General features: G+C 54.8%; 1 protein-coding gene across 1 annotated transcript in view; it reads right to left on the reverse strand.

Moving 5' to 3' along the window:
• The window catches only part of CRACR2A (calcium release activated channel regulator 2A), a 102,204-nt gene that overhangs the window by 14,072 nt on the left and 63,569 nt on the right, over positions 1-24,563 (reverse strand). Inside the window, exons 7-13 of the mRNA XM_060024134.1 lie at positions 23,098-23,193; positions 21,558-21,745; positions 15,747-15,818; positions 12,918-12,963; positions 10,607-10,713; positions 7,209-7,527; positions 3,671-3,803 (exon numbers count right to left, since the gene is read on the reverse strand). Of these exons, the coding sequence (XP_059880117.1) occupies positions 3,671-3,803; positions 7,209-7,527; positions 10,607-10,713; positions 12,918-12,963; positions 15,747-15,818; positions 21,558-21,745; positions 23,098-23,193 (961 nt within the window). The remainder of the gene's footprint in view (positions 1-3,670; positions 3,804-7,208; positions 7,528-10,606; positions 10,714-12,917; positions 12,964-15,746; positions 15,819-21,557; positions 21,746-23,097; positions 23,194-24,563) is intronic.

Below are 24,563 nucleotides of genomic sequence, written 5' to 3' on the forward strand. Positions count from 1 at the left end.
CTGGCAGCTCCGTTTCACCTAGAAAGTCCAAGGCTAAATGCTCCCATCAGAACAGATGGAAACCAAACCCAAGGGTGTTTTCTTAGCTAAAGCGGTAGGGCTTCCCCCATCTGTGCTCTGGGAGGCCGGGGGGCTGCCCACAGCCTGATAACAACCCAGGGGAAAGCCAGCCTCAGTCATCACATCTTCGGGGCCTGATCTGAAGCCCCCGAGGATGAGCCCTCTCTCTGATGGAAAGGCAGGTGGTGGAGGGACGGCTGGGTCCCTCGACCTCACTGGTAATCGCTCTGCTGGTGGACGGGGAGCTTGGCGAGTGTCCGCTGGTCCACGAGGTACCCGTCCCTGCAGCCTCAGACCCGCAGGCCGGGAAGTAGACCAACAAGCCCAAGGGATGCGTGGGGTTTGGGAGGACACGGGGAGTCAGCGTCCAGCAGGCTGCACAGAGTGACGAGGGACCAGAGGGATTTCTGAGACCCCCCCGCCCCGCACCCGTTCCAACGGTCCGGGAGCCCAGACCTCATGTTCCTGCCTCAGTCCTGCCTCTGACCAGCTGTGTGGCCTGGACGACGTGACTTCCCCCCATCTGGGAGGCTTCGCTTTCCCCATCTGTAAACTGAGGTGTGACGCGGGTGCTGGAAGGGAGTTGGGTGTCCATGGTTTTACGTCCAGCTGTAGCGTTCGGCAAACACGTGGAGGTGACCCCCGACTTGCAACCTCAGTGGTTCCTGAATGAGGACTGGACCTCGGGGGCCCTGTCACCGTGGAGTGTGCTGTGTGTGGGATGTGTGGGTCAGAGCTGTGGGTGATGGACCCCAGGAAGGGTGTCCTTTCTGGACAGGACAGGTCATTCCAAGCAAGAGGGATTGGGAGCGGGGAGTGCCAGTGAGCTGTCCCGGAGGGGAAGCTCTCGGGATTTCTCTGTGGAGTGGAGGAGAGGGATGGCAACAGACTGGTGCCCAGGAGAGGGCAGAAGAAACACCTTGGGCCATGGGCCCTGGTTTAAAGCAGGGCCATGAACCAAGGCGGGGCCTCGGGAAGGGCTCTGGACTCAGAGTCCTGGGTCCTAGAGCCTTAGCCTCTAACAGTCAGTCTTCTCATTGACAAAATGAGCTCCAATGTTCTGCAAGAACATTTGACGTCTCCAGGACACACGCAGGGCCCACCCACCTGCTTTACAAGGGATCCGCTGGTGCTAAGGTGGGGAAGGCAGGGGCGCCCCAAGACAGACTGTTGCATGATGGAAGCCACTTCACGCACAAGCCGGAGGTCGAGGACGGGTCACGTGCTCCTGAGGGGCTGGGCGATCGGGAAGTCCCTTCGGTGATGGAGGAGAGCGTTAAGGCACCACCGCGCCCCTGTTGGTGCTGTGCTGAGGGTCCAGGGCTGCTGTGCTCGACAGGGGTTGGCCTGCTTGAGCCCCGGGAGCCCAGGACTCGGTGGCTCATCTGTGTCTTTAAAGGGAGCATCTTCCAGGCGGCTGGTGTGACATCAGCGCCCTGACACGTGTGCCGGGGAGGCTAATTCCAGCTGCTACTCTGGCTCGTTTTGCACAGCTCGATGAAGGGCGTCCCAGATTTGGAGACTTTGATATTTTTCCCCTTCCTAAATTGTAGGTGTTTCCATAATTGGCCTCCTGGGGAGTGCGAATTAGTCTGATTTTCTCTTTTTCAGAGCTTTCCATCTCGGGGGCATCAGTTGGAGGCGTAAGCAGACCCCGATTCCCTGATTTCACCAACAGGAGAGGCACCAGGTGCACTGCCAGAGGGCCGCCCCCGGGGGTACAGCATCCCTCCCCTGCCCCCACAGCCTACGCCCGAGCTGTGACCTCAGGTTCTGGGGCCTCCCCATGGAACGCTCCAGGGAGGGCCAGTCCAGCTCTGCAGCCGCTGTTTCCTGTGTCACCACACTCGGCACATGGGGGTCACTCCTAGCCATCCCTTCCAGCCGCACAAGGCCAGGCTCTTCTGAGCCGTCTTCCCATCAGAGTCCCGATTCTTCACCGTGGGATGCACCCAGTCTCTGGGTGGAATGGGGCGCGGGGTGGGGCAGGAGGGGGCTCCGGATTTGGAAACTGCAGAGGCTCAGCAGTAAGAACAGGGCGCCTACAGTCGTGGGAAGAGACCCATCTGCAGGAAGAAAGTTGCAAGGAACGGCCCATTCAGGTTATCCTGGAGGAAGAGACCAGACTCTCCCCAGGCAGGCTCTGGGGCAGGAGAGTTTGTCTCGGATTGTCTTGGAGGGCCAGCTTGTGAGACCTCCAGGGGTCAGAGGTGGTCTGGACAGAGCCCTGGGCTTGGAAGCAGTCTTGGCTGGCCCGGTTCAAATCTCTCATTTTTCTCAGGTGAGGAAAGACTGAAGCCGAAAAGGAAACACCTCCTCCCGAGGTCACACAGCTGGTCGGTGGCAGCGCTGAGATGAAGGCCCGGGACCTCCGATGCCCCATTGGACCTTAGCGGCCTCCCCTGCCCGTGCTAGCCTCCACCCGCCTCCTGTGGCAGAAGCTGGGCTCTGAGCACGCACAGCGCAATGTTGTTAGGGAGGCAGTGGGCTGGGACAGCAGAGGTGCATGGGGTTGCGGGGGGACCAGTATCAGCACGGCCAGCTGGTGGGAATGAGGACCCGTCTCTGGGCCTCAGCATCTTGGTCTGTCCATTGGGCTGACAGCAGTGCTTGCCTTTCAGGGTTGTTGGGAAGACAGATGGAAATGATAAATATCAAAATCCACGGTAAATATTCAGATCATATCAATGTATTTTTGTTAGTTCGTTTGTTTGTTTGTTTTTTTCCAGTACGCGGGCCTCTTACTGCTGTGGCCTCTCCCGTTGGGGAGCACAGGCTCCGGACGCGCAGGTTCAGCGGCCATGGCTCACGGGCCCAGGCACTCTGCGGCATGTGGGATCTTCCCGGACCGGGGCACGAACCCGTGTCCCCTGCATCGGCAGGCGGACTCTCCGCAATGTATTTTTAACATAGCTGACTTAGCGTGGTTAAATGGCACATAGCAGGCACCCAAAGGATTCATTTTTTTTTGCTCGAGTGATTCACCTGGGGAGAACCTAGAAGGCCAATGTGCCTTTGTGTCTTCCCACACACTCCAATGCAAGGAGCACCTCTGGGTGAAGGGGCAGAGGCTCCTGTCTAAACACAGAATTACCCGAGATGATAATGGAGGCGCATGAAGCCCTGATCAGCTATTAGCAGCTGAGCCTAACGAGTGTCTACAGTGGACTCCAGCTGTTACCCAGCAGGCCCGGATGCGAGACGGGGAAACGTGATGGGTAAAAGAAGCCCCCAGAGCACTGTCCTCCATCCTGCACGTCTATACACGTGTGCATGCACGCGCATGCGCGCACACACACACACACACACACACACACACACATGCACACACATACACAGAGAAAGTCGGGAAGGCATGACTGAAGACAGACAGGCTCAGAGAGGGAACAAAGGGCCGGAAGTCCATCTCTGCCAACTTCAGAGCCCCTCATCTTGGGCATAGGAACCGTTCGTGGTCCCACAGCCGTGGAGCACCAGGCAGAGGGGGGCCTCGCCTACCAGCCCAGCCCTCAGCCCCTCCTACGGGGCTCCAAGTCCCTCCTGGGCACCCTTCTCACAGCCGCCCCTTCCCAGAGGTGGGCTGGGGTCCAGCCCAGGGCCGAGAACTCACCCATGGTGGCTGCTGAACCCGGGGAGAACTTGCTGTCACAGAACCGGCTCAGGAAGGACGTCTTCCCCACGGAGGAATTGCCCACAAACACGATCTTGAAGAGCCGGTCTGGGGTGGACACAGAGCCTTCCTCCTGTGGAAGACAGACAGCAGGGTCACATGCTGGGACGGCCGCCGGCCAGCCCTGCCCCTGACCTGTCCCTGCGGTGTGCAGGGAGGGACCCGCAACCAGCACCGGGGAGGCTGCTCGGGCCTCGGAGGCAGGAAGCTTCGGGCTCAGCGCACCAAGGCTCCTTCCAGCTTCAGCAGCGGGAAGAGAGACTTTCACTCCACCACCACTGCTGCCCACGTGCTGCGCCGCAGGCCCTGCGCTGGGCCGGGCATGTGGTGCAGGGAAGGCAGCCACGCGTACACATAGTCACGGCACGATGTTCCGAGTGCCCAGAGCACGGACCAGGAATCAAGGGGCTCGGGCTGCGGGGGGGCTCTGGGCTGGGGCTTAAGGAGGAAGCAGAGATCCTCTGCAGGGGCTGGGTGGGGAGGACAAGGTGGAGTGTTTGAAGGGGAAGGGGAGATACAGAAGATACAGAAGGCTTATCTATACTCGGGGGCAGAGGCATCCCAGGCTGGGGTCGGGCCTCTCGTTTCTGCCCCGTCACTGGAAGCCGGGACCGGATGGAGGACACGCTCGCCTCCCTGCATGCTGCCCTTCTGTCCCAGCTCACCTTCCATCTAGGGTCCCTGTCTGCCCTGGAAATAAGGCAAGGCAGTCTCCACTCAGTAGCTTGGGAAACCCCAAGATGCCAGGCTACGGGAAGAACGTTCCAGAACACAATCATGGAGGTCCTTCTCCACCCGGCAGCGGGACAGACTGGGAACTGGCCTGCCTGTTACTCTGGCGTGTACGGTCCAGCGGGAAGTGGACTTGCTCCAGGATGCTGGGTGAGTGAGAAGCAGAGTGAGGACCGGCACAGGGCCCTTCCTCCGAATGGTCATTAAGTCCAGAGAGCCGCGTGCTCCCCCAGCACTGCCAGGCCAGATGAGGAGGCTTTGCAGAATCTATTTGGAAGTGGATTTGGGGGGAATTAGCTCCTTTCACCGAGCAAATACTATAGCGGAGTAGCAGCAGATATTAGCAGTACTTGAATTTCAGAGAAAAGCCATTAACAGCCTTTTGGGGAGACATCAATTCCATGCTGTACTTAGGAGGGAATTCAAGGTCAATGACAGAAACTTAAACCCAACTTAAAAAAAAAAAAAAAGAGAGAGAAACCCACACTCAGAAACGCTGCCCTGGCCCCAGTTTCTTTATTGCTGCGAAGCACAAGCACCGCTCTCTGCCAGGCTCGTGCTCCGTTTGTCCTTTGTTTGAGACCGAAGCTCAGTGCAGCCACTGGCCCACTGCAGGCCCGGGGCCGGTGGGAGGAGATGGTCTTGGCTGCAGACGCAGTGGCGGACCTTCTCTGTGCTCCCCTCACCCTGGCCCCCGCCTGCGGCAGGACACTTATTCCGCAGACAGGATATGATCAACCCGGTGATGGCTCCGTTTGGGGAGGGACCCACCTCACAGGAGCAGCGAAGCTGTTCCAGTTCTTGCCCTTAACCTGGGGGACAATCCACCTGCCCGCGAACGACAGTGAGACAACAACATTGTGGGGAGGGGCTGGAGAAAGGCTCCCTCCACTGGCAAGTCAGGGGATCTGTTCTCATTCTCCTTCCCACCACTGTTTTTATTTTTTTTAAGCTTTAAAAAATGAAAGTAATACATACTAATTTCTAAAATTAGGAAACTTAGCAGAGAGGAAATTAATGACTATTCATAATTTACCCCCCAACCCTGAAACGGTCACTATTCCTATTTGGATACATTTCTTCCAGATTTTTTTTATATAGATGAATCAATATATGTTTTTTTGAGAGAAATTTGAGGTACTATGTATACTTTATTTATATTATTATATATAATATAAATTTATGTATAATTTTCTATTTGTTCCTATGTTATTGAATTTTATATAAATATTTCTGAGTCACTGAAGTTTTCCAAAAATGTGATTTTTAATAGCACTATAACATTCTATTAAATTACTATAGTCTAATTTATGTCCCTACTGTTGTTTTTTCAGTTATTTGCTCTTATGCACTTACATTCTTGGATTAAATTTTTGTCTGGTTTTGGTTATTTCCTTAGGAAAGGTTGCTAGAAGTAGGAGGGCTGGTTCAAAGGAGGCGGACTTTTAAAGTTCTTGATTCCTATTATCAAACTACTTTCCCAAAAGCTGGTACCAATTGATGGCTCAGCGGCCTTGCAAGGGGCCCTCTGTGGAGGCTGCTGTGTGACTGGCTTCCAGCAGACACACTTCCTCTCTGCTGCAGCTTCTGTCCCAGCTAAACAGCACCGCATCCCGGTGCAGCCGGTGGGGATGCAGAGCGGTGGGTGCGAAGGCTGGGCTCCCCTCACTGCGGGCTGGGTGGGCCTCCTCGCTCTGGGCTCTACTTCCCCACCCGCCTGAGGGGAGAACAGATCTCTGATGCCCATCATCCAACAACCGCAAGGATCAGGTGCCATGGCAGACACGGACGCTCAGCCTCTTCCTTCACCCCATCTCCCATGGCCCTCTTAACACTTCTTTCACATTTGGGGGGCTATCGTGGGGTATTTAAAGCCCCATTTGTGCCCACTGCCAGCAAGTGTAGTCTGTCCACTTTTGGGGATGTAGAAGGGGGTGTAAGGGGGCTGCCCCACCCACCAAGGGCCCTTCAGAGGAGTGGTTTGTAGGCATGAATCTTAATCCAGGCCCAAGAATGATAACCGAGGCCAAGAAGTCCCCGTGCAGGGGCTGGAGAGGGCTCACCGGCACGCACGCCAACGCCTCACTCGGACCGCTCAGCTCTGAAGGCCGCCACAGGGTGAGGGAACTGTTCTAGAGGGTCCGGCGGCGGGCAGGGGGAGGGCTGAGGGGCCAGTTCCAAGGCCTGGGTCACAAACAAGGTAAGGAGTATCACCTGTGATCCAGAGGAGGACGGTCCACGCGGCCCCCTTCTCCCGGGGAACTCAGCGGGGAGAGCTGGTGGGGGTCACGGGGATGGAGGGTGGGAGTGCAGCGTCACACTGCCGGGAGGGCCGAGCTGATTAGGAACCGAGAGAGAAGCGATGGTGCGCAGACTTGCCCCGCAGGGACTGGCCTGCAGGGGGCGGTTACAGAACGGACCAGAAGAGGTACCATTTTTAAGGCGTGTGACAGCTGACGCTAATTGCCCAGCAGAGGCTCGGTCCTACTCTATAAATGCAGAATCTGAATCAGAACAAAACACATAGGGGCCAACAACAGAAGTTGTTAGGAGAGTGTCCCCAGACCCCCGAGTCTCCACCATGACACTCGGCAGAGCAGAGAAGGGTGGTACCCGAGGGACACAAACTTGCTGCGTCACCAGGCCTGCTGAGTCTGGCTTCCTGAGCGGCCTTGGGGCTCTTGGGCTCACACTCGAGGGACAAGGCCCAGGGTGACCTGCAAGCCAGTGAGGGATGCACCCTTACCTCAGATGGGGTCTCTTTTCCGACAGGCTGCCCTCGGGGAGACGCAGGCATGAGTTCCAGAGGTCGGGACGGCCCGATTTGTCCCTCCGCCCCCTGGTCGGAGGCCTCCCCTTCTTCCGGGCATTGGCCCAGTGGCTGCTCAGAGCCGCCCCCCAGCAGCTGGGGCAGCGGGTCCTCTTCAATGGAGATGATTCTGCGGAGCGGCTGGGAGAGCAGACCCCCGGTCCCCGGCCCCTCTTCTGTAAGGGGGTGCCCACTCAGGCCCAGGGAGCTTCTCCTCCGCAGGATGCCAAACACATCTTCCTCCTCCTCTGACTGGCTGTTTTGGAGAAGAATGAAGAGTGGGGAGAAGATTGTAAAATGTATCAGAATGGAAGCTGGGGGTCTGTGACAGAGAGCTGAGGAGCACACTTTTTGGGGGCAGAGAGGAACCAAGAAAGGGAAAACCAGACCCAGCATTGTTCCGCTCATTCATTCAATGTCCTTATGATGAGGGTGAGATGAAGGCGAAGGTGATGATGAAGGTGAAGGTGGTGAAGGTGATGATGAAGGCGAAGGTGATGATGAAGGTGAAGGTGGTGAAGGTGAAGGTGGTGAAGGTGATGATGAAGGTGAAGGTGGTGAAGGTGAAGGTGGTGAAGGTGAAGGTGGCGAAGGTGAAGGTGATGATGAAGGTGAAGGTGGTGAAGGTGAAGGTGGTGAAGGTGATGAAGGTGAAGGTGGTGAAGGTGAAGGTGAGGGTGGTGAAGGTGATGCCGGCTCCCAGGTATTAAGCTAACGACAGTCAGCAACAGGTGCACCAGCCCCGTCCTCATGGAGCGCTTAGCTTAGCAGGGCCAGAGCAGTCATGACACACTCACTGCGCTGTCCCAGACTGTGGGAGGTGCCGCAAAGGAGAAGCAAAGGGTGAAGAAAGAAGCACAACAGATGTGGAAACAAAGCCTCCTGGGTTAAAGGGCGGTGGCTTCTGCCCTGGTCCCATGCCAGCCCTTACCAGCTGTGTGTCCCCAGGTAAGACACCAACTCTCCAGGCCTGTTTCCTCACCCTTCCGCCCTGCCCACCTCCCCAGTAAGCCAGTGCATAAGCCAGACCCGTTAGGGAAGCAGCCCTCGGGATGCAGGCGAGGGAGACCACTGCTCTGGGAGGGACCCCGGCACGGCAAGCGTCCACCACCAGCTCAGGGTGGAAGGAAGCCCTCCACCCGCTTCTCCTTCCTTTCTCCTTAGGATCAGGAGCGAGTGGCCTCAGAGGTCTGAGTGCACGTTTGCTTCCAGAAACACCTGAGCAACAGAACAAGGAGAAGCAGCGGGGGGGTGTGCAGCACTCGGGCACCAGACGTGGGTCCAGGGCACGGGCTGTGTCCCCAAGGTTTGTGAGCAGAGGCCCCACGGGCCCTCCTGGTGCAGCCCCCTCTCAGGCCTTTATGAACAAGTCAAGCTGAGGACTGTTTTACGGGGAGGAACCTGAGTCCAGAATCGAAACACACACACACACACACACACACACACACACACACACACACACTCGAGAACTAGAAAATCGAGCAGGATGCGGTGGTGAGGCGGAAGTGGGCGACGGACACAGAATATGCAGCACAGGGAAAGCCCCTTCACTTTGCCCCAACTCCCGCCCCCCCCCCCCGCTCCTAGCATTTCTGGCCCCTAAGGACCAAAAACAGAAAAAAAGAGAAAAAAATGCGTGTGTCACTGTTCTGAACTCCGGACACTTCTAAGATAAGTTAAGGTATAGCGCTTGCTCACAGAAGTGCTGACTCAGCTCGGATCCCCTGATATAAACTAAAGGATCTGCAGCAATTCAAGGACTCTTACACTTATTTATAAAATCAGCTTTTTACGGAAACTGACTGCCATCTTTCTAACAAATTTCTTCTACATTCTGACGAGCCTACTAAGTGCCTAGCCACGTCGGCACACAATTGGTGCTCCCATCTGCTTTCACTCTGCTCACACACACGAGTGCACCTGTGTGAACACGTGTTGTGAGCATGCATGCACGCGCACAGATGCAGAGCATGGCTTTTCAAAGGCCTTGCAACTAGAAAAGACATGGACACTGAAATGACCCTAAATGAAGCGTTTCTTGGCAAAAGCTTCTTACTTGGGAAATTCTCAAGCACTATTACATTCCAGAATACCTTCAGCTTAGCATGACTGAGCTCCTTTTTGGTTTTGCCACCAAATGCTATGCACCAGCGGCAGACAGCAGTCACCTCTGACAAAGTCTGCATGGGAATTCGGGGTTTGCAATTTATCGATGACTCATCAATTATTGTCTGTGTCCTCCACTCAATTATAAGCTCCATGAAAGCAGAGACGGGGTCTATTTTGTTCACTCCGTACCCCCAGCACACGGCACTGAGTCTTGCACAGGGCAGGCACTCAGTAATGGATATTAAGGGCAGGCCTCGTGTCTAATCGATCTTTGGAGACTTCCCAGAACTCAGAGAATGTCAGTTACAGAGTAGGCAATCAGTCTCTGCTTGTTGGAAGCACATATTCCGTTCCGAGGAAACAACAGGTGAACTGTTGATGCAGGAATCTGGCTCCCATGTTGTGTCTCCTGGTTCAGCGATTTAGAAGAGGAGTTCACGATGGTCAGGTTCAAGGTCTTGAGCCGTCAGCGGATTGACATCCCCAGGGCACCTCCGCTTGGCATGTCTATTTCATGCTTGCTGTCCCCAGGGTCTCCCAGATGAGCAGCTTTACACACTTCGCCCCAGGTTTGATACGTGGGGGTCTGGCAGCCTCCACCTCTCTGTGGCCACATCCATGGGAAGAAGCACGTGCCCCAGAGAAGACAGGGCAGGGGGAGGGGAGGGAGGCTGGCGTGCCTCCTTCGGGGAGCAACAGGCCACCCCTCTGGGGACTTAAATGCAATCGTGTGCTGTCCAACAACAACCAAGCAAGTTATCCCTGAGTTAATTAAATATGAATTATTGAAAGGAGTCTTGTCAAGTACAGGCCCCGTTCTCATCTGTAAAGGACTTCAACGATTGGAGATTCCGTACTACACTCTAATTACCCTTCAGACTCACGCAGTCCTGTCCCTGGAAAACCAAGAGCATCCGTTCTGCTCAACAGACAGCAGAGCCCGCCCAGCACCCACTCCCTCCCTCTCTCTGACCCCTCTGTCCCTCCCCTGATCTGCAGCCCCTCTTCAGCGCCCCCTGGCAGGAACGGCCTGTCCTAAGTGCTTGCCCTGCACCTGGATGTCAGAACAGGAAGGCACGCGTCCTCCAAGACTCAAGGGGAGCGATAGTGGCTGACCCCAGGCTTCCCGCCAGGGCCAATCTGCACTCAGCTTGGGCTCAGAGCCTGCTCGCAACCTGGCAAGACCCAGGAACAGGTGATGAATGAGCACAGCAGGGACGCCTTACCTTCTGAGCACCCCTCCGCCATCCACGTATTTGCCGATCACAGAGCCAGATCGCTGCTTCTGGCTTGCCTTGGAAGCAGCTGTGTTTGCCTTGGCTGCCTTGTCTTTCTGTAGAAACACAAAATGCCCTCAGATCCACGCCTACTGATTTGTCCCAACGTTGGAGCAGAAAAGGGCTCAATTCCCCCACCTCATAGTACAGGCTTCAAATAAAACTCTAAAGGAAGCAAGCGATGGCCTGGGCTCCCTGCGAGCTAGCCTTCACCCACTCTTCCCTTCTGCTGTCATCTCTCACCATAATTCCTCCATCTCCCATCTAATAAGCTAATCAAAGTTCCGAGCCTGGGGTCTGCCAGGTTACCCCTCCCAGGAGTAGTGCTAATTTGCAAGAGGACAAGCTAAAGGTGGGATGCACTGGAAAAACATGTATGGGCAGAAAAAACGCTGTGCGTCTTTAAATCACACACCTTCTGCAGTGGGGTTTCAATCCCTCTTTATTTCCAAACCCCCAGATAGGAGGATCAATGAACCCAGAGCCTTGTCCACAGCTACGAAGCCAAGACAGGGTACTTCAGATCTTTTGTGGAAGTAGGCTGGCTGTAGGTAAATTGCTCACGTATCTGCAATGGAGAGACTGGGTGGAGTGGGGGGCTTACACCTGCCTCGCCAGGGCTCCCCTGACAGATGTCTTCCAGATAAGGGGGGGTTAGATCACAGGAAGAATCTCTCATTAACCAGCCAGCCCCGTGGTTCCCAGGGATTCTTCCTGAAAGAAGGAGGGGCTCCAGTGCCCCAGGGCCCCCGCAGGTATGGCTGTGATCCCAGATTAATCTTTAATTGTGATTCGGCATGAACATGATTTTATCCCTCTTTCTTCCATTCCCCACAAGGGTTCTTACTCCCTTAATTCCATTCCCTTCTCAAAGCAGAATGAGTTTGGCAGGTGAAGGGAAGCCAGGTCAAGGAATTAAGGTGACATTTGTTAGGAAGTTTTAAAATAAATTTGGTGTTACTTCTTAAACAATTAGAACCATTACCACCATCAAACAAACGTGTAGGCTTAAGCCTTGCTCTGATAGTACACATAGGTGGGCGGCAGAGACGTGTTGCTGACAGCCAGTGGTAGAAAAGACATTGTGATGTACAAGGTCCCTAAAGGATCTGCACTTCTAAACTAGGTTGCACCGAATCCGGGGCAAACTAGCTGCCGTGTACTGACCACATTTAGGGCACTGAACAGCTCAGAGTCCAGCGCAAGACCTTCCTTTCCAAGAGTTTTTCACACGCACAAAAATCCCTACAGTATGGAAAAAAGGATAGAGAATCTCCTTCCTCATGTGATAATGGGGGTCATGGCCCAAGGAGGCTAACGATTTGCCCGAGGACACACGTGAAATTCACCGTGCGATAATCCTGAAAATCAGAATGTCACATCAATCCATCCTGCCCGCCTTTTCCTTCCCTTCACGGCTTCCACAGCTACGGTCTAAAGGGGAGGATGTTAGGGGAATGAGAAATCCTAGATTCTGTTTAACGCAGCCGGAAGTGAGATTCTTTAAATAAATACAGGATTTTCGTGCTATTTGGGAAAGTATGTAACTGTGGCAGTCAGGGTCAGAGAAGCATCGGTCCCCATAGGGTAAAAAAATTGTACATAAAATCAACTATGTAAATATACTTTTTTTTTTTTGCGGTACGCAGCCCTCTCACCGCTGTGGCCTCTTCATTGCGGAGCACAGGCTCCGGACGTGCAGGCTCAGCGGCCATGGCTCGTGGGCCCAGCCGCCCCGCGGCATGTGGGATCTTCCCGGACCGGGGCACGAACCCGGGTCCCCTGCATCGGCAGGCGGACTCTCAACCACTGCGCCACCAGGGAAGCCCGAAATATACATTTTTAATTCTTTCTACGACAGTGTGTAAAAATGAAAAATTTTCATCAAGCGATCAACATGTTAATGAAGAAAAAAACTGAGCATTTTGGTTTAAAAGTCATGGTGCCATTTCAACTGCACCGTCTCATGGATGGTACGATCATTTCTACATCCAAGAAATGTGGGACCCTCCCAAGTATCCTGGTCTCGTGATGCCAAGAGGAAAGTGTGTCACTTCACGGGAAATTAACACACTATGACCCTATAGGTCAACCTGAATTTTTACTATTTTCAAAAAATCTTATGCCACCGTCCTGCCCACACAAAGGAGTGACCAGATTCCAAGCCTAGAATCTTCTTGGGCCAGTCCCAGCGCAGGTCTGGCTGCCACTGGACCCCAGTCTTCGTCTTCCCCCAGGGGAGGGGGCACTGGCCCATTACCTGAAAACATATGTCCCGTTCATCCCGAAGATGCTTGTTCCTTTCCCTGTGGATGGAAAAGGGGAATCTATTCAAACATGGGGCTTGCAGTCAACAGATCCAATAGCATTGGTTTGACGGTCAGATGGGTACAGAGGAAGGCCGGGCATGGAAGGCCCGGGGAGGGCGCGGAACCGCTTCCCTTAGTGATTGTGGCTAAGGGAAATTGTGTATAAGTCAGGTCAGAGGCAGGGGGATACACAGAATGGCCTTGTGACACCCAGGGCCCTTCAGGATCCTGCATTGGTCCATCTGATCACGAACGGAGCCTTCCACAGAGCTGACCAGGTGTTCCAGCTCCGCCTTGAACTTGCTGTGGCCCCCCCCCAAACCTTTCATTCATGAGTGCATGTGTGGCTGCATGCCACACGCGTCTCCCTGAGCCCACACTGTGTGCCCAGCACTGCTCCAGCTGTCAGGGCTACACCAAGGAATGGAAGAAAAAGTTCCTGCCCCCAGGGCATTTGTATTTCATTGCTATTGAGAAAAATAAAGCGGGGAAGAAGTGGCATAAAGAGGGCCAGAGATGGAGGGTGGTCAGGGAAGACCTCACTGAGGAGGTGGCATCTGAGCAGAGGCTTAAAGGGTGCGGAGGAGAGAGCCCAGCAGGGATGGGGGAGAGCGTCACAGGCAGAGGGAACGGCAAGGGCAGGGACTGGGGTTGGGAGACACGTGGTGTGCAACCAGTGGAATGGAAACGAGGGAGCGGATGCTCAGAGTGAGGTCAGAGGAAAGATGGGGGAGGAGGGGACCTGCCATCCCCTGCCTGTGGGCCACTGTCAGAACTCTGAATTCATCCCAATGAGATATGAAGCCATGGGGGGTGGGCTTTGGCCGAGGAGTGTCCTGACCTGACTCAAGTTTTAAAAGGAACCCTAGAAACGCTGGGCTAAGGGTGATGTGCTGGGGACAGGATGGGGCCCTGAGAACTGGCCCATATTTTAAGCAACGTGGAGGTCATTGGGTCCACGTTCGGTGGAATAGGGGGAGAAAAAGCCTGGTGGAGGGTTGAGAATGCGAGGCTGGGAGATGGAGGCGGCCGAGTGTAAATGGAAACAACTCCTTGGGAAGTTGGGGAGCCGCGCCTGCGTCTCTTGTCTCCTGGAGCATCTCCATGCAGAGGCTCCGATAGGCAAGGGAACGTTCTGCTCTGCACATGTGTCCTCTGTCCTTCGTGGCACGGCTCTGTAGCGACGGCCGCACACCATCACCCAATTCTCCCAGGAAGCCTGCGACACAGGCATGTCCAGGTTGTTGACCACTGCTCAAGGTTGCACAGGTGATGAGGGGCTGGGCTGAGTCTGGAACCAGATCCAGCTCCAAAGTGCACGTTCCTACCAAGCGCCCTGAAACTGCTTCCACGTGCCCCCATTTCCCTTAGGACGGCAGCCCCTCGCCGCTGGGTCACACCCCGGCCATGGTCCCGATCCCCCCCCCAACAATTCCCGCTGTCCTCCCACCCCACCTGCTCCCAGCTCTCTCTGTCTCTCCCTGATGCCCATTTCCCCCGGCTCTCTGTCTCTACCCGGAGATCTCACTGTGGAGGAAGAGTCTGCCATGGGCTCTCCCACCACATCCGGGCTCTCCCCGGCTGGCTCGGGGACCAGGTGACAGCACAGCAAGGTTCAAGCTGGGATTCTGCACAGACGCTGGTCTCCATGAAAAAGACCCCCAAGTGTTGGCAGAGTACTGCCTCGTCATCCTCCCCTGCGCCTTCACACTGAATCTGCCTCTGTATTTTTTTCTAAGTACAATAGAAAAAAGGGAAAAAACCCAACCAAACTCGTTCTTGTACATCTTATTCTCTGCCTTCACTAAAGCCTTCCTGAGAATCCACACCTTCTCTCACAGGGATTAAAACTTGGCCCCTAAGAACCACTTCCATCTCCCTGGCCTTTGGAATCACATCTTGAGGGAAACAAATCTGAAATGCATTCAGTTTGAAGAACTTTTCTATTTGGTGGCATCAAAGATGCCAGATGCAGTGATCTTACCTTGCTTTCAAATTAAAAAAAAAAAAACAACCTAAAAACCTTCGAAAGGTACCCAATTCAAACCCACCTGCACTTTAAAAATCAGGACCCAAATTTCATCACTATTCCCCAAGAGGTGTTTGACAGGCAGCAAGTATAGTAACTTAGAAAGCTCAGAGGCAAATTGAACATTCCATTTTCCCCACACCTGTTTGCGTTTGGTTGTTTTTGGGGGGGGGATAATCCAAACCAAACCAGTGAGCTTTGAATCTACAGGTAGTGTAACAGGCTGAGGACTCTCCGAACGCCCTTCTTGCTGCTCTGTTTGTGACTCACTTACTCATTCAACAAACATGAACAGAACACGGCAGAGTAAAGAGCGCCAGCCAGCTGGGGACTCAGTTCCGGCTCTGGCCGCGAGCGTCCGGGTCACTCCGGTAAATTACTCCATCTCTCTGATATCTGCTTCCTTGATGGCTAACCCCTGTATTAACAGCTGCCCTACTTCCCAGGTTTTGTTGAAGATGAAGGAGATACTACCTCTGGCATGGACTAGATGCTCCATAAACTCAGTTCTCCTCCTACCTGAGCAAGTACCGTGCCAGGTACCAAGCAGGAGGAGGCAGCGCCTGCCTGCAGAGGTACAAACTGGAGAGGGGGCTGGGCACCTGTGTAAATGGACCAAAGGTAATGGAGAGGTGGTGCTCAGGTGTCCAACAGTATGTTGGGGACCAGGGAAATGTGGGTGCTCCCTCAGCAGGCAGGGGAGACTCTGGGGGTGCCCCTTCCCACCCAAGGCTCTGGGATGCGGACGCACCTTAGGAAATCCAGCTGTTTCAGGAGCCCTGACTTCTCCCGCTGCAGACTCTCCGTGACGCGGTACACTTCCCTGCAGGGGATGCAAGATGGCAGTGATGAGTGACATGTGGCGGGAGGGGGTGCTACCAGGGCACGAGGCAGTGATGAAGTTGGACCCGGAAGGTGGTGCCTGGGCTGGCCTTCCTCTGGAGAGCACGGCCTCGTGCAGGCCTTATAGCCAGGTCTCACCAAGTCATCTCAGACACTCTATTTGGAAGGTGAAATGATCCCTGTTTTTTGGGGTTTTTTTTTGCGGTACGTGGGCCTCTCACTGTCGCGGCCTCTCCCGTTGCAGAGCACAGGCTCCGGACGCGCAGGCTCAGCGGCCATGGCTCACGGGCCCAGCCACTCCGCGGCATGTGGGATCTTCCCGGACCGGGGCACGAACCTGTGTTGCCTGCATTGGCAGGCGGACTCTCAACCACTGCGCCACCAGGGAAGCCCGATCCCTGTTTTATAGACACAGATAGTCAAGTAGGTTTGATAACTCTCCCTGGCAACCCAGGACTGAGCCAGGGTCCTAATCTAGACCCCCAACTCCCTGTCCCAAGGATACAGCTTGATGATAACTGCACTGTTTTCTCAGGCTCCCAGTGGTCCTGCCCCGCCCCCACCAGAGGTCAGGGAATCAGAATCAATACTCTTCTCCAGCCCAGCCTCGGAGGGTGAGAGCAGAGCTGGTGTTTCTCCCTCCCCCCGTCCCCCCCCACACTGGTTTAGTTTGTATGCAGGAGCTATTGAAGACCTATCTTTCCTTCCCCACTTTCCCCCAACAGTCTCCAATCTGTTCCCGGAGATCTGGAATTTCCACTGTTGCACATTCATTTCTTTGACTAAAATTTCTTATCTCTAGCTACAAAGCAGAGATTTAATGTATCAATCATAATCCGTCATTTACATCACAGTGTGAGCGTGTCCACCATAGGAGTTTTGAGGAAGGGGAGAGAGAAGCTGAGACGTACACAGCGTGGCTGGAGGGCAACGCAGGCTGCGAGGCAGGGGGCTGTGTGTGCCTTGTTTACATCTGTATCCTCGACTCGGTGGCTGGCTTGGAGGTGCAGTCAACAAACAGCAGTGGGAAGAGAAAAAAGAGAGAGGGCTAACGGAGGGGCGGGGAGGGCAGATGGCAGGGATGGAGGGAGGAAGAGAGCTGGAGGGGGAGGGGCGTTTAGGAGGAAGCCAGCACCACTCAGAGAAGAAAGGAAAAGAATAAAGCAGGGCTTCCCTGGTGGCGCAGTGGTTGGGAGTCCGCCTGCCGATGCAGGGGACACGGGTTCGTGCCCCGGTCCGGGAGGATCCCACGTGACGCGGAGCAGCTGGGCCCGTGAGCCATGGCTGCTGAGCCTGAGCGTCCGGAGCCTGTGGTCCGCAACGGGAGAGGCCACAGCAGTGAGAGGCCCACGTACCGAAAAAAAAAAAAAAAAAAAGCAGAATGGGGTGATGTTGGAAAATAAACCTTGCTTAACTGCACAGTTCTGCTTCCATCCTTCCCTCTGTGCTCTGCACCACAGTTCAGAGATTTTAAATCTCCCCCAAACTTACGGCAAAGGGTCCCGTATTTCCAAGCCACAGCCTAGTAAATGCGTCACTGCCACGGGCCGTCAGGGCTGCCTTGACTGTGCGCAGGCTGAGCTGCGTAAGGACGGTCCCCTGGCAAAGCCCATCCACATCACCACGAGCTTGCTGGGGCCACAGAACTCGCAATCGCCTTATTCCTTGAGCGGTATCTGTGGGGTTTCCCCCTTTATAGCAGAATTATAAAGTCACTTCGCGACAGTAACAGACTGTCTCAAATACCAAGTTCACCTCAGACAGTGCTTATTCAGTAACAGAACTTCTCTGGCTCCTGCAGAGCTGCAAACTCCCAACATTTTATTACCAATTATATTTAATGTTAACTGGAGGGAAAACAATGTCTTCCCTATTATCCAATCTGGGTCCCTAAACGCCATCTGGGACTCTGCTCCGAAGGGCACCAGGTGAGCACAGCTGTCTGGTCGCAGCCTGGCGCCCTGGGAGCTCAGGTTACCTGCGTCGGGCTTTGGGGCTCCGCCACCCCCATCCCAGGTCCTGCTTCTTCCTGGGGCAGCCGAAAGCAGAGGGCTTTCCCCGCTGAGGACAGACACTCACACCGGAGACCTAACCTAATGGGTCCTCACAGTGTCTGACCGAGTGGCCAGTTCCTCCACAACCAAGAGGACCTCAGTCCAAGCCTCCTCTGGCCCTGCTTACAAGGCACCAGGGACCTTGGCACCGTGCACACACACACAACTACACACACATACGTGGTATGCATCGGTGCAAACCTACATCTGTTTGTCTAGTAGCCACACATCTGTCTAAACATGCACACATATGTACATTCAGATAGATTTTTTGTGTTAACAAATAGAAAAGCATTTCTGCAAAAAAAAAGACACTTGGATATTTGACTAAAATGACCTTGAAAGTCCTTCTAACCTAGATGTTCCACAAGTTTACGTCTGGCTAACAGGTGAAGCGAAGGGCACAGAACTTGCCATTTTGCGGTGGTAACTGGTGAGAGGTTTCTGGCTGCTGGAGCGAAGGGCTGTTGGCTGGGTTTTTATGAGAAAGAAAGAAATATGGAGCGTTCTCCAAAGGATCCGTCAGTGGAAAATGCAGGCGAATGTAGAACTGTGTGTGCTGTCGCTTTGTAAAGAGTGTGTGTGTGTGTGTGTGTGAGTGTGTGTCTCTGTGTGTCTCTGTGTGTCTGTGCCTGTGTGTGTCTCTGTCTCTGTGTGTGTTCGTGTGTGTCTGAGTGTGTGTGTCTCTGAGTGTGTCTATGTGTCTGTGTATCTATGTCTGTGTCTCTGAGTGTGTCTGTGTGTGTGTGTCTGTGTGTGTGTGGGGGGTCTGTGTGTGTGCGTGGGTGTGTGTCTGCGTGTGTGTCTGAGTGTGTGTGTCTCTGTGTGAGTGTGTCTGTGTGAGTGTGTGTGTCTGTCTCTGTGTATCTGTGTCTGTGTCTCTGTGTGAGTGTGTGTGCCTGTGTCTGTGTATCTGTGTCTGTGTCTCTGAGTGTGTCTGTGTGTGTGTGTCTGTGTGTGTGGGGGGGGGTCTGTGTGTGTGCGTGTGTGTGTGTGTGTGTGCGTGGGTGTGTGTGTGTGTGTGCACGCGCACATGTACAGAACAATCTGGAAGGAGCCAGGACTGGTGCCCTCTGGGTGACGGGAGGCTGGGAGTCAGGGGTGGGGGGCAAACCTCTTTCTGCCACATTTCGCGCCTTGTCATAAACCACCTCTCCCCCAGATACAAGTTAATTAACAAAATAGCGGTGTTGCCTTCCAGCCGACCTTCATCTTTATATTGTCTCCCCGGCTCGACTGCTCCTTCTTTATCTGATTTTAAAATCTAGTTCTCCTTCCTTGGGCATCTTCAGAGAACAGGAAAATTCATTTTGTCCATTCAGAACTCCAGCTGATACATGACAGGGTCTGTTGATCTAGAGGCCCACTCTCCCCCCTCCCAGCAGCATCCGGCAGCTGGACATCATCGGGGAAGCACAGGGTATCAGGAGGACAAGGCTCTGACCTTCTTTTCTGACACTAACTAGCTGGGTGGCTGCGGGTTGCTCACTACCCCTCTCTGAGCTTGTTTTCCATTTGTGAAATGAAGGGGTGGCTTCCAGCACAAAGGTCCTGTCGGCTCTGCTGGTCTGGGATCCTGCTCTATGGAGGACAAGCTAAGCCTCTCCCTGCCCTTCTCTCCGGGCCGCTCTGGACGACACACGCTCTCCCGGGCTCTAGCAGGTTCCCCAGCTGCACAGCTGCTGCAAGCTTCTTATTGAAACAAAGTCGCGAAGGTTCTGGACTCATTTATCTCTCGCTCCTAACCCTCCTTCCCTCTTTTTCAATTCCCAGCCTCCAGAGATTGTGTGTCTGGCTTGCTTAATTAAGATAAGACTTCAGAAAGATTTTAATCCTCACGCTGTGATTCGTTGCGCCGGCTCCGGTGCTCATTTCCATTTGCGGTTCTCATGCCTGTGCCTTTCAGATGTTTGTCGCCTTCAGGACTTGATTGAATTTTAAGAGCCTGACTCCTTAATTCTGTATATAAAGTTAAGCACTGGTTGACCTGATCTCAACGGGGAGGGACCGATTTTGCTTGTTTACAATGAAATATACTGTCCTTCCGCCGGGCATCCAAGCCTTGAATGGAGGGGTTGATTTTAGTCAGCTGCTTGGGAAGACATATCTTTTGCAACTGGAGATGTCTTCCTAGGGTAAAACTCTAAATCCAAACACATCCCCTCCCTCTCACTCTAGATCATTCCCAAACAGTACAGGACATCATACGTGAGGCAGACAGCAGAACAATTTTTTTTTTTTTTTTGCGGTACGCGGGCCTCTCACAGTTGTGGCCCCTCCCGTTGCGGAGCACAGGCTCCGGATGCGCAGGCCCAGCGGCCATGGCTCACGGGCCCTGCCGCTCCGCGGCACGTGGGATCTTCCCGGACCGGGGCACGAACCCGCGTCCCCTGCATCGGCAGGCGGACTCTCAACCACTGCGCCACCAGGGCAGCCCCAGCAGAACAATTTGATTTAGGTTGAGGCACCGACGATTGGCCAGCCGTCAGACAGTCAGGGCTTTTGAACAAAGAGAGTCAACACAGGTAAACGTCAAGCATTGGTGAGACTGCCCTGTTTTTGAAATCAGACTTTATACCTTCCCTCACCCAGGACCAGGCACCCAGGTTCTGCAGAATGACTACATGAGTCCTCGAACAAACGAGTGAGTGAAGGGTGGCCAGTCCTAGTCCTGGGCACAGTTTCCCGGCTGACTCATTTGTCACTGTGGGGAGTCAGCAGCGTGTGTCCAGCACTTAGCGTCTCAGGACAGGTACTTAACACCTCTGAACCTCAGTTTCCTCATGCATAAATTAGAGTTGATAACAATGGTACCTGGCACATCAGGGTGCTGAGAAGGTCAAATGAGATAATGTCAGATTTTCGACGTAAGTGAGGTACGCTGAGTGCCCAAGACAGTGTTGAAAGCACTGAGTAGCTTTCAACAAATGTTGCTGATGTGAACCCGGCAGTGAATGCACTGGTACGTGGGTGAACAGATAAGCAAGTGAGATTCCGGGGCCTCAGAGAGCCCTTGTTCTCAAAGCCTAACACTCCTGAGACCGATTCCTCACTGACTTCTCTGGGTCAGGTGCAGACCCAGCCTGGGACTGTTCCCAGGGGCACCTCCATCCAGCAAGCTGAACCCAATGGCTGGACACCTAGTTTATCAGCAAACCAGTCCCCAGAGATGTGGGGCTGCCCACACAGGGCCCACACAGAGGAAGGCTGAAAAAGGAAGGAAAAGGAGGAAGGAAAAAAGTGGGCAGAGCTGGGGTGAAGCGTCCAGGGCACTGTCACACGCCCTGTCGAACTACATGCTGACCTCGGAAGTCTTCCTGGCCCACCCTGTTCTCCCAGGTCTCCGAACCGTGACAGTCACTGTCTGGTCGTTCCACTCCCTCAGGATTTTCCCCCAGACTGCCCCCTATTTGTTGGCTGGATAACGTCTTTCTAATCACATAATACATTGTCTGAGAATGAGGCTGTACGTTTCTCATCAATCCTAGGGAGTGCTCGGCACAGAACTGGTCTGCTTCACAGTCTCAGAATCCTAGAAGGTTAGAAGAGGTCCCAGGGACCAAGGAGCCCCATCCCCATGTTATGAGCAAGGAGAAGGGTCTGGGGGGCGGGCTAACACGCTCACAGCGGGGGACGGATGTGGAGGGCACAAGGGTGACACTCACATCTCCTTCTCCTGGTGGAGTTTTCGGGCCTCTTGCTGGAGGCTTTCCAGCTGCTGCTGGGCATCCTGCAGCTCCCAGGATGTCCGCTCCAACTCCCCGGCCAGCTCCTGGTTGGTGAGTTTCAGCTTGGTGTTCTCAGCCTTGGTTTCGTGCTTGTCGTTGTGCAGGGCGGTGCACTGGCCTTCCAGCTGGAAAGGAACGGGGGCGTTGTGCAGAGGGGAGCGATGAGCGAGCTCCGCCCCCCCATCAGGCTGGCCTTTCCCAGCCGCGCCTTGCTTCCTCCACCTGGTGAGCGGGAACCCATGCTACTGCCCCTCACTGCCCTCAAGCCTCAGTCAGCTTTGTCCTGCCCCTTAATGCACACGCACACACTTCTGGAGGCAGGAAGGATAAATTCAGTTTAATGAATGTGGCCAGTCAGCGAAGAAGGAAGCGACAACAAGGAATTGTGTGTGACTCTCAAGAGGCCCCTGAGTAATCAGGCAAGCATGCAGTAATTAAGTCGAGTGGCAATCATTCATTGGAGGGATAAATCTAATTGGTAAGAACTTAATGCATAATAGTGAAGAGGAAAGAGAGGAGGAGAAGCCAGGTACACTGTGCAGGGCGGGGGTGGGGGTGGGGGAGGGGGAGGCAGCTGGCAGTGAGAGCGTCTTGCTGCAGGAGAGAAACCGAAATCTACAGGTTGGGTACTCAGAGGACTGGAACCGTCTCCAGCCTTAGCATGGGGGTGTCTTCAAGTGTATTTTAATGTGCTGCTAAAAATATCCCTTTCTATTCAAATGGAACCAATGTCTCTGTGTCTGTCCAGGGCTGGATGCCTTCCAGCACCAGACAAAACAAAACAGGAGGCCAAGCGGCATCCGGGCCTCTCTCTCCTACGAGCCCCTTGCTTTGGAGACGAGGCTGCGGGCGCGAGGTTTGCCTAGGTAACCCATCTCCCTGGGGTCCTGAGCCATGCACTCCCAGCCACAGTGGGTGGACCCTGGGACACCACCCAGCCTGTCTCTGGGGACTCAGGTGCACCAGGGGCGCATCTGGTGTCTGCATCCACCCTGCGGGGTGAGGGGAACTGTCCCAAAGGAGGCTGACGCACCTTGTACGGGCACACAGGAAGACAGCTGGAGGCACCCCTGGCCCTCCTGGCAGGAAGACATCACAGTCTGCAGCCTCCCCCCAGATATCAGTGTCTGTGACCCCTGTACCGCAGCATCCCCCTTATCTCTCATACAGGATGCAGGAAACAAAGTAACGATTTGGCATTCTGGCGGCTCCTGGGCATAATTATACCACAACGCCTGCGGAGGGTACTTGGGAGAATTCTTGGCATTTTTTCCGAGTTAAACACCAGGCATTGGAGAGTAAAGGCTTTATCTTGGGATCACCTGTGATTTCAGATGCTCTCTTTTGTACAACTAAATGGTTCTTCTCAGATTTAAGAAAAAAAAGTCCTTAAGTGAACGGCAGGGAAAGCGGGCAAGCGCCAGAGGAGGGGATGGAGTGCAGAACAGGTGCTCTGAGGACATGGACACGAACATACCCGCTTCTGCTTCTGGATGAGCCGCTCCAGTTCCTGCTCCTTGGAGAACAGCTTCTGTTCCAGCTCCTGACTGCACGCCTGGAACCTCTCCGTGTCCTGCCAAGCCAGGAAGAAGGACACGTGAGGCCCAGATGCACCGGGAGGGAGACTTTTTTCCCCCCACCTTGAACCTGCTCAACAGCAGGGAGGGGCCCGCCCATCCTTTGGGGTCTTCCCACAACATCCCAGGGCTTTGGTCACCCGCCTGCCCTGGCGGATGGAGAGTGTGCACGACGCCAGCTCCCACCACGTATGACACGTCGGATGACTGCCTCTCACGAGAGAGGCAGCGTCGGTTAGTGGGCGGGTACCGAACGGGGAACAGAACAGGGGCTGAGCTGGAATCTCAGGCCTCAGGCTCCTGTCTGTCCACTGGAAGATGGAATGTCCTTCCGGCTGGGATATTCTGTCCATGTTGGGCGCAGTCATTCAATCCTTTAAACTGCCCTCCCTCTGAAAACACAGGGGCCCCACTTCTTCCTCCTTCAGGTGGGTCTACGCCCTCGCTGTGTCCCCGCTGGGACGGAGGGCTCCCAAGTCCCGGGGAGGGTCTCTCTCGTGAGCTCCACAGCCCCTCCCTCCTGCCCTAGAACCGGCCTTCCCCACTCAGGGATGCGGAGACCCCAGTGATGCAAGCGGGAAGGGGCCTGGTCGTGGGACAAAGAGGAAAGTGTGTAGCTGGCAGGATGCCTGACACTCACCAGAGCCTGATCTGGTGTAAGGGCCCTGAGTGGGCAGCGGGAGACTCGGGGTCCAGCCCTTGCCTTGCCCAGCCTCCCTGCTTTTTCCTTCCATGTCGCTGTTTCTTGGGAAACATGCTCTCTGCTTGTCCGAGGCATGGCCGCGGCGCAGGCCAGGTAGGAAGAGGAGAAAGCGTCACAGCCTCCATGTAACCCACCACAGGAGCCCCGCGGGCCTTCCGTGCCGCGGAACGACACCTCCCCAAGGAGGACAGTGGTGAGACGCAGCCCTGGGGGCAGCCCTGTCTGGAAGCAGCAAGGTGAGGGGACAGCAGCCCCCGTCAAAGCCCAGGGCTCTTCCTCAGCCCCTCATCTGGGGACGCCACCTCGTTCCTCAGCCTACTTTTTTTTTTTTTTTTTTTGCGGTACGCGGGCCTCTCACTGCTCTGGCCTCTCCCGTTGCGGAGCACAGGCTCCGGACGCGCAGGCTCAGCGGCCATGGCTGACGGGCCCAGCCGCTCCGCGGCACGTCCGGGGCACGAACCCGCGTCCCCTGCATCGGCAGGCGGACTCTCAACCACTGCGCCACCAGGGAAGCCCTCTCTGCCCATTTTGGACAGGTCAGCGGGGCTCGGGGGGAGCCCGTGACCGTCCTCGTGTCGGCCACACCTGACGGTGGAGGCAGGGTATGACCAGGCAGCCTCTGCTCCCAACGTTTGCTGCAGGGAATCTTGTCCACCCCACTGG

Source organism: Delphinus delphis, chromosome 11, assembly GCF_949987515.2.
Source record: "Delphinus delphis chromosome 11, mDelDel1.2, whole genome shotgun sequence".
Classification (NCBI taxonomy): domain Eukaryota; kingdom Metazoa; phylum Chordata; class Mammalia; order Artiodactyla; family Delphinidae; genus Delphinus; species Delphinus delphis.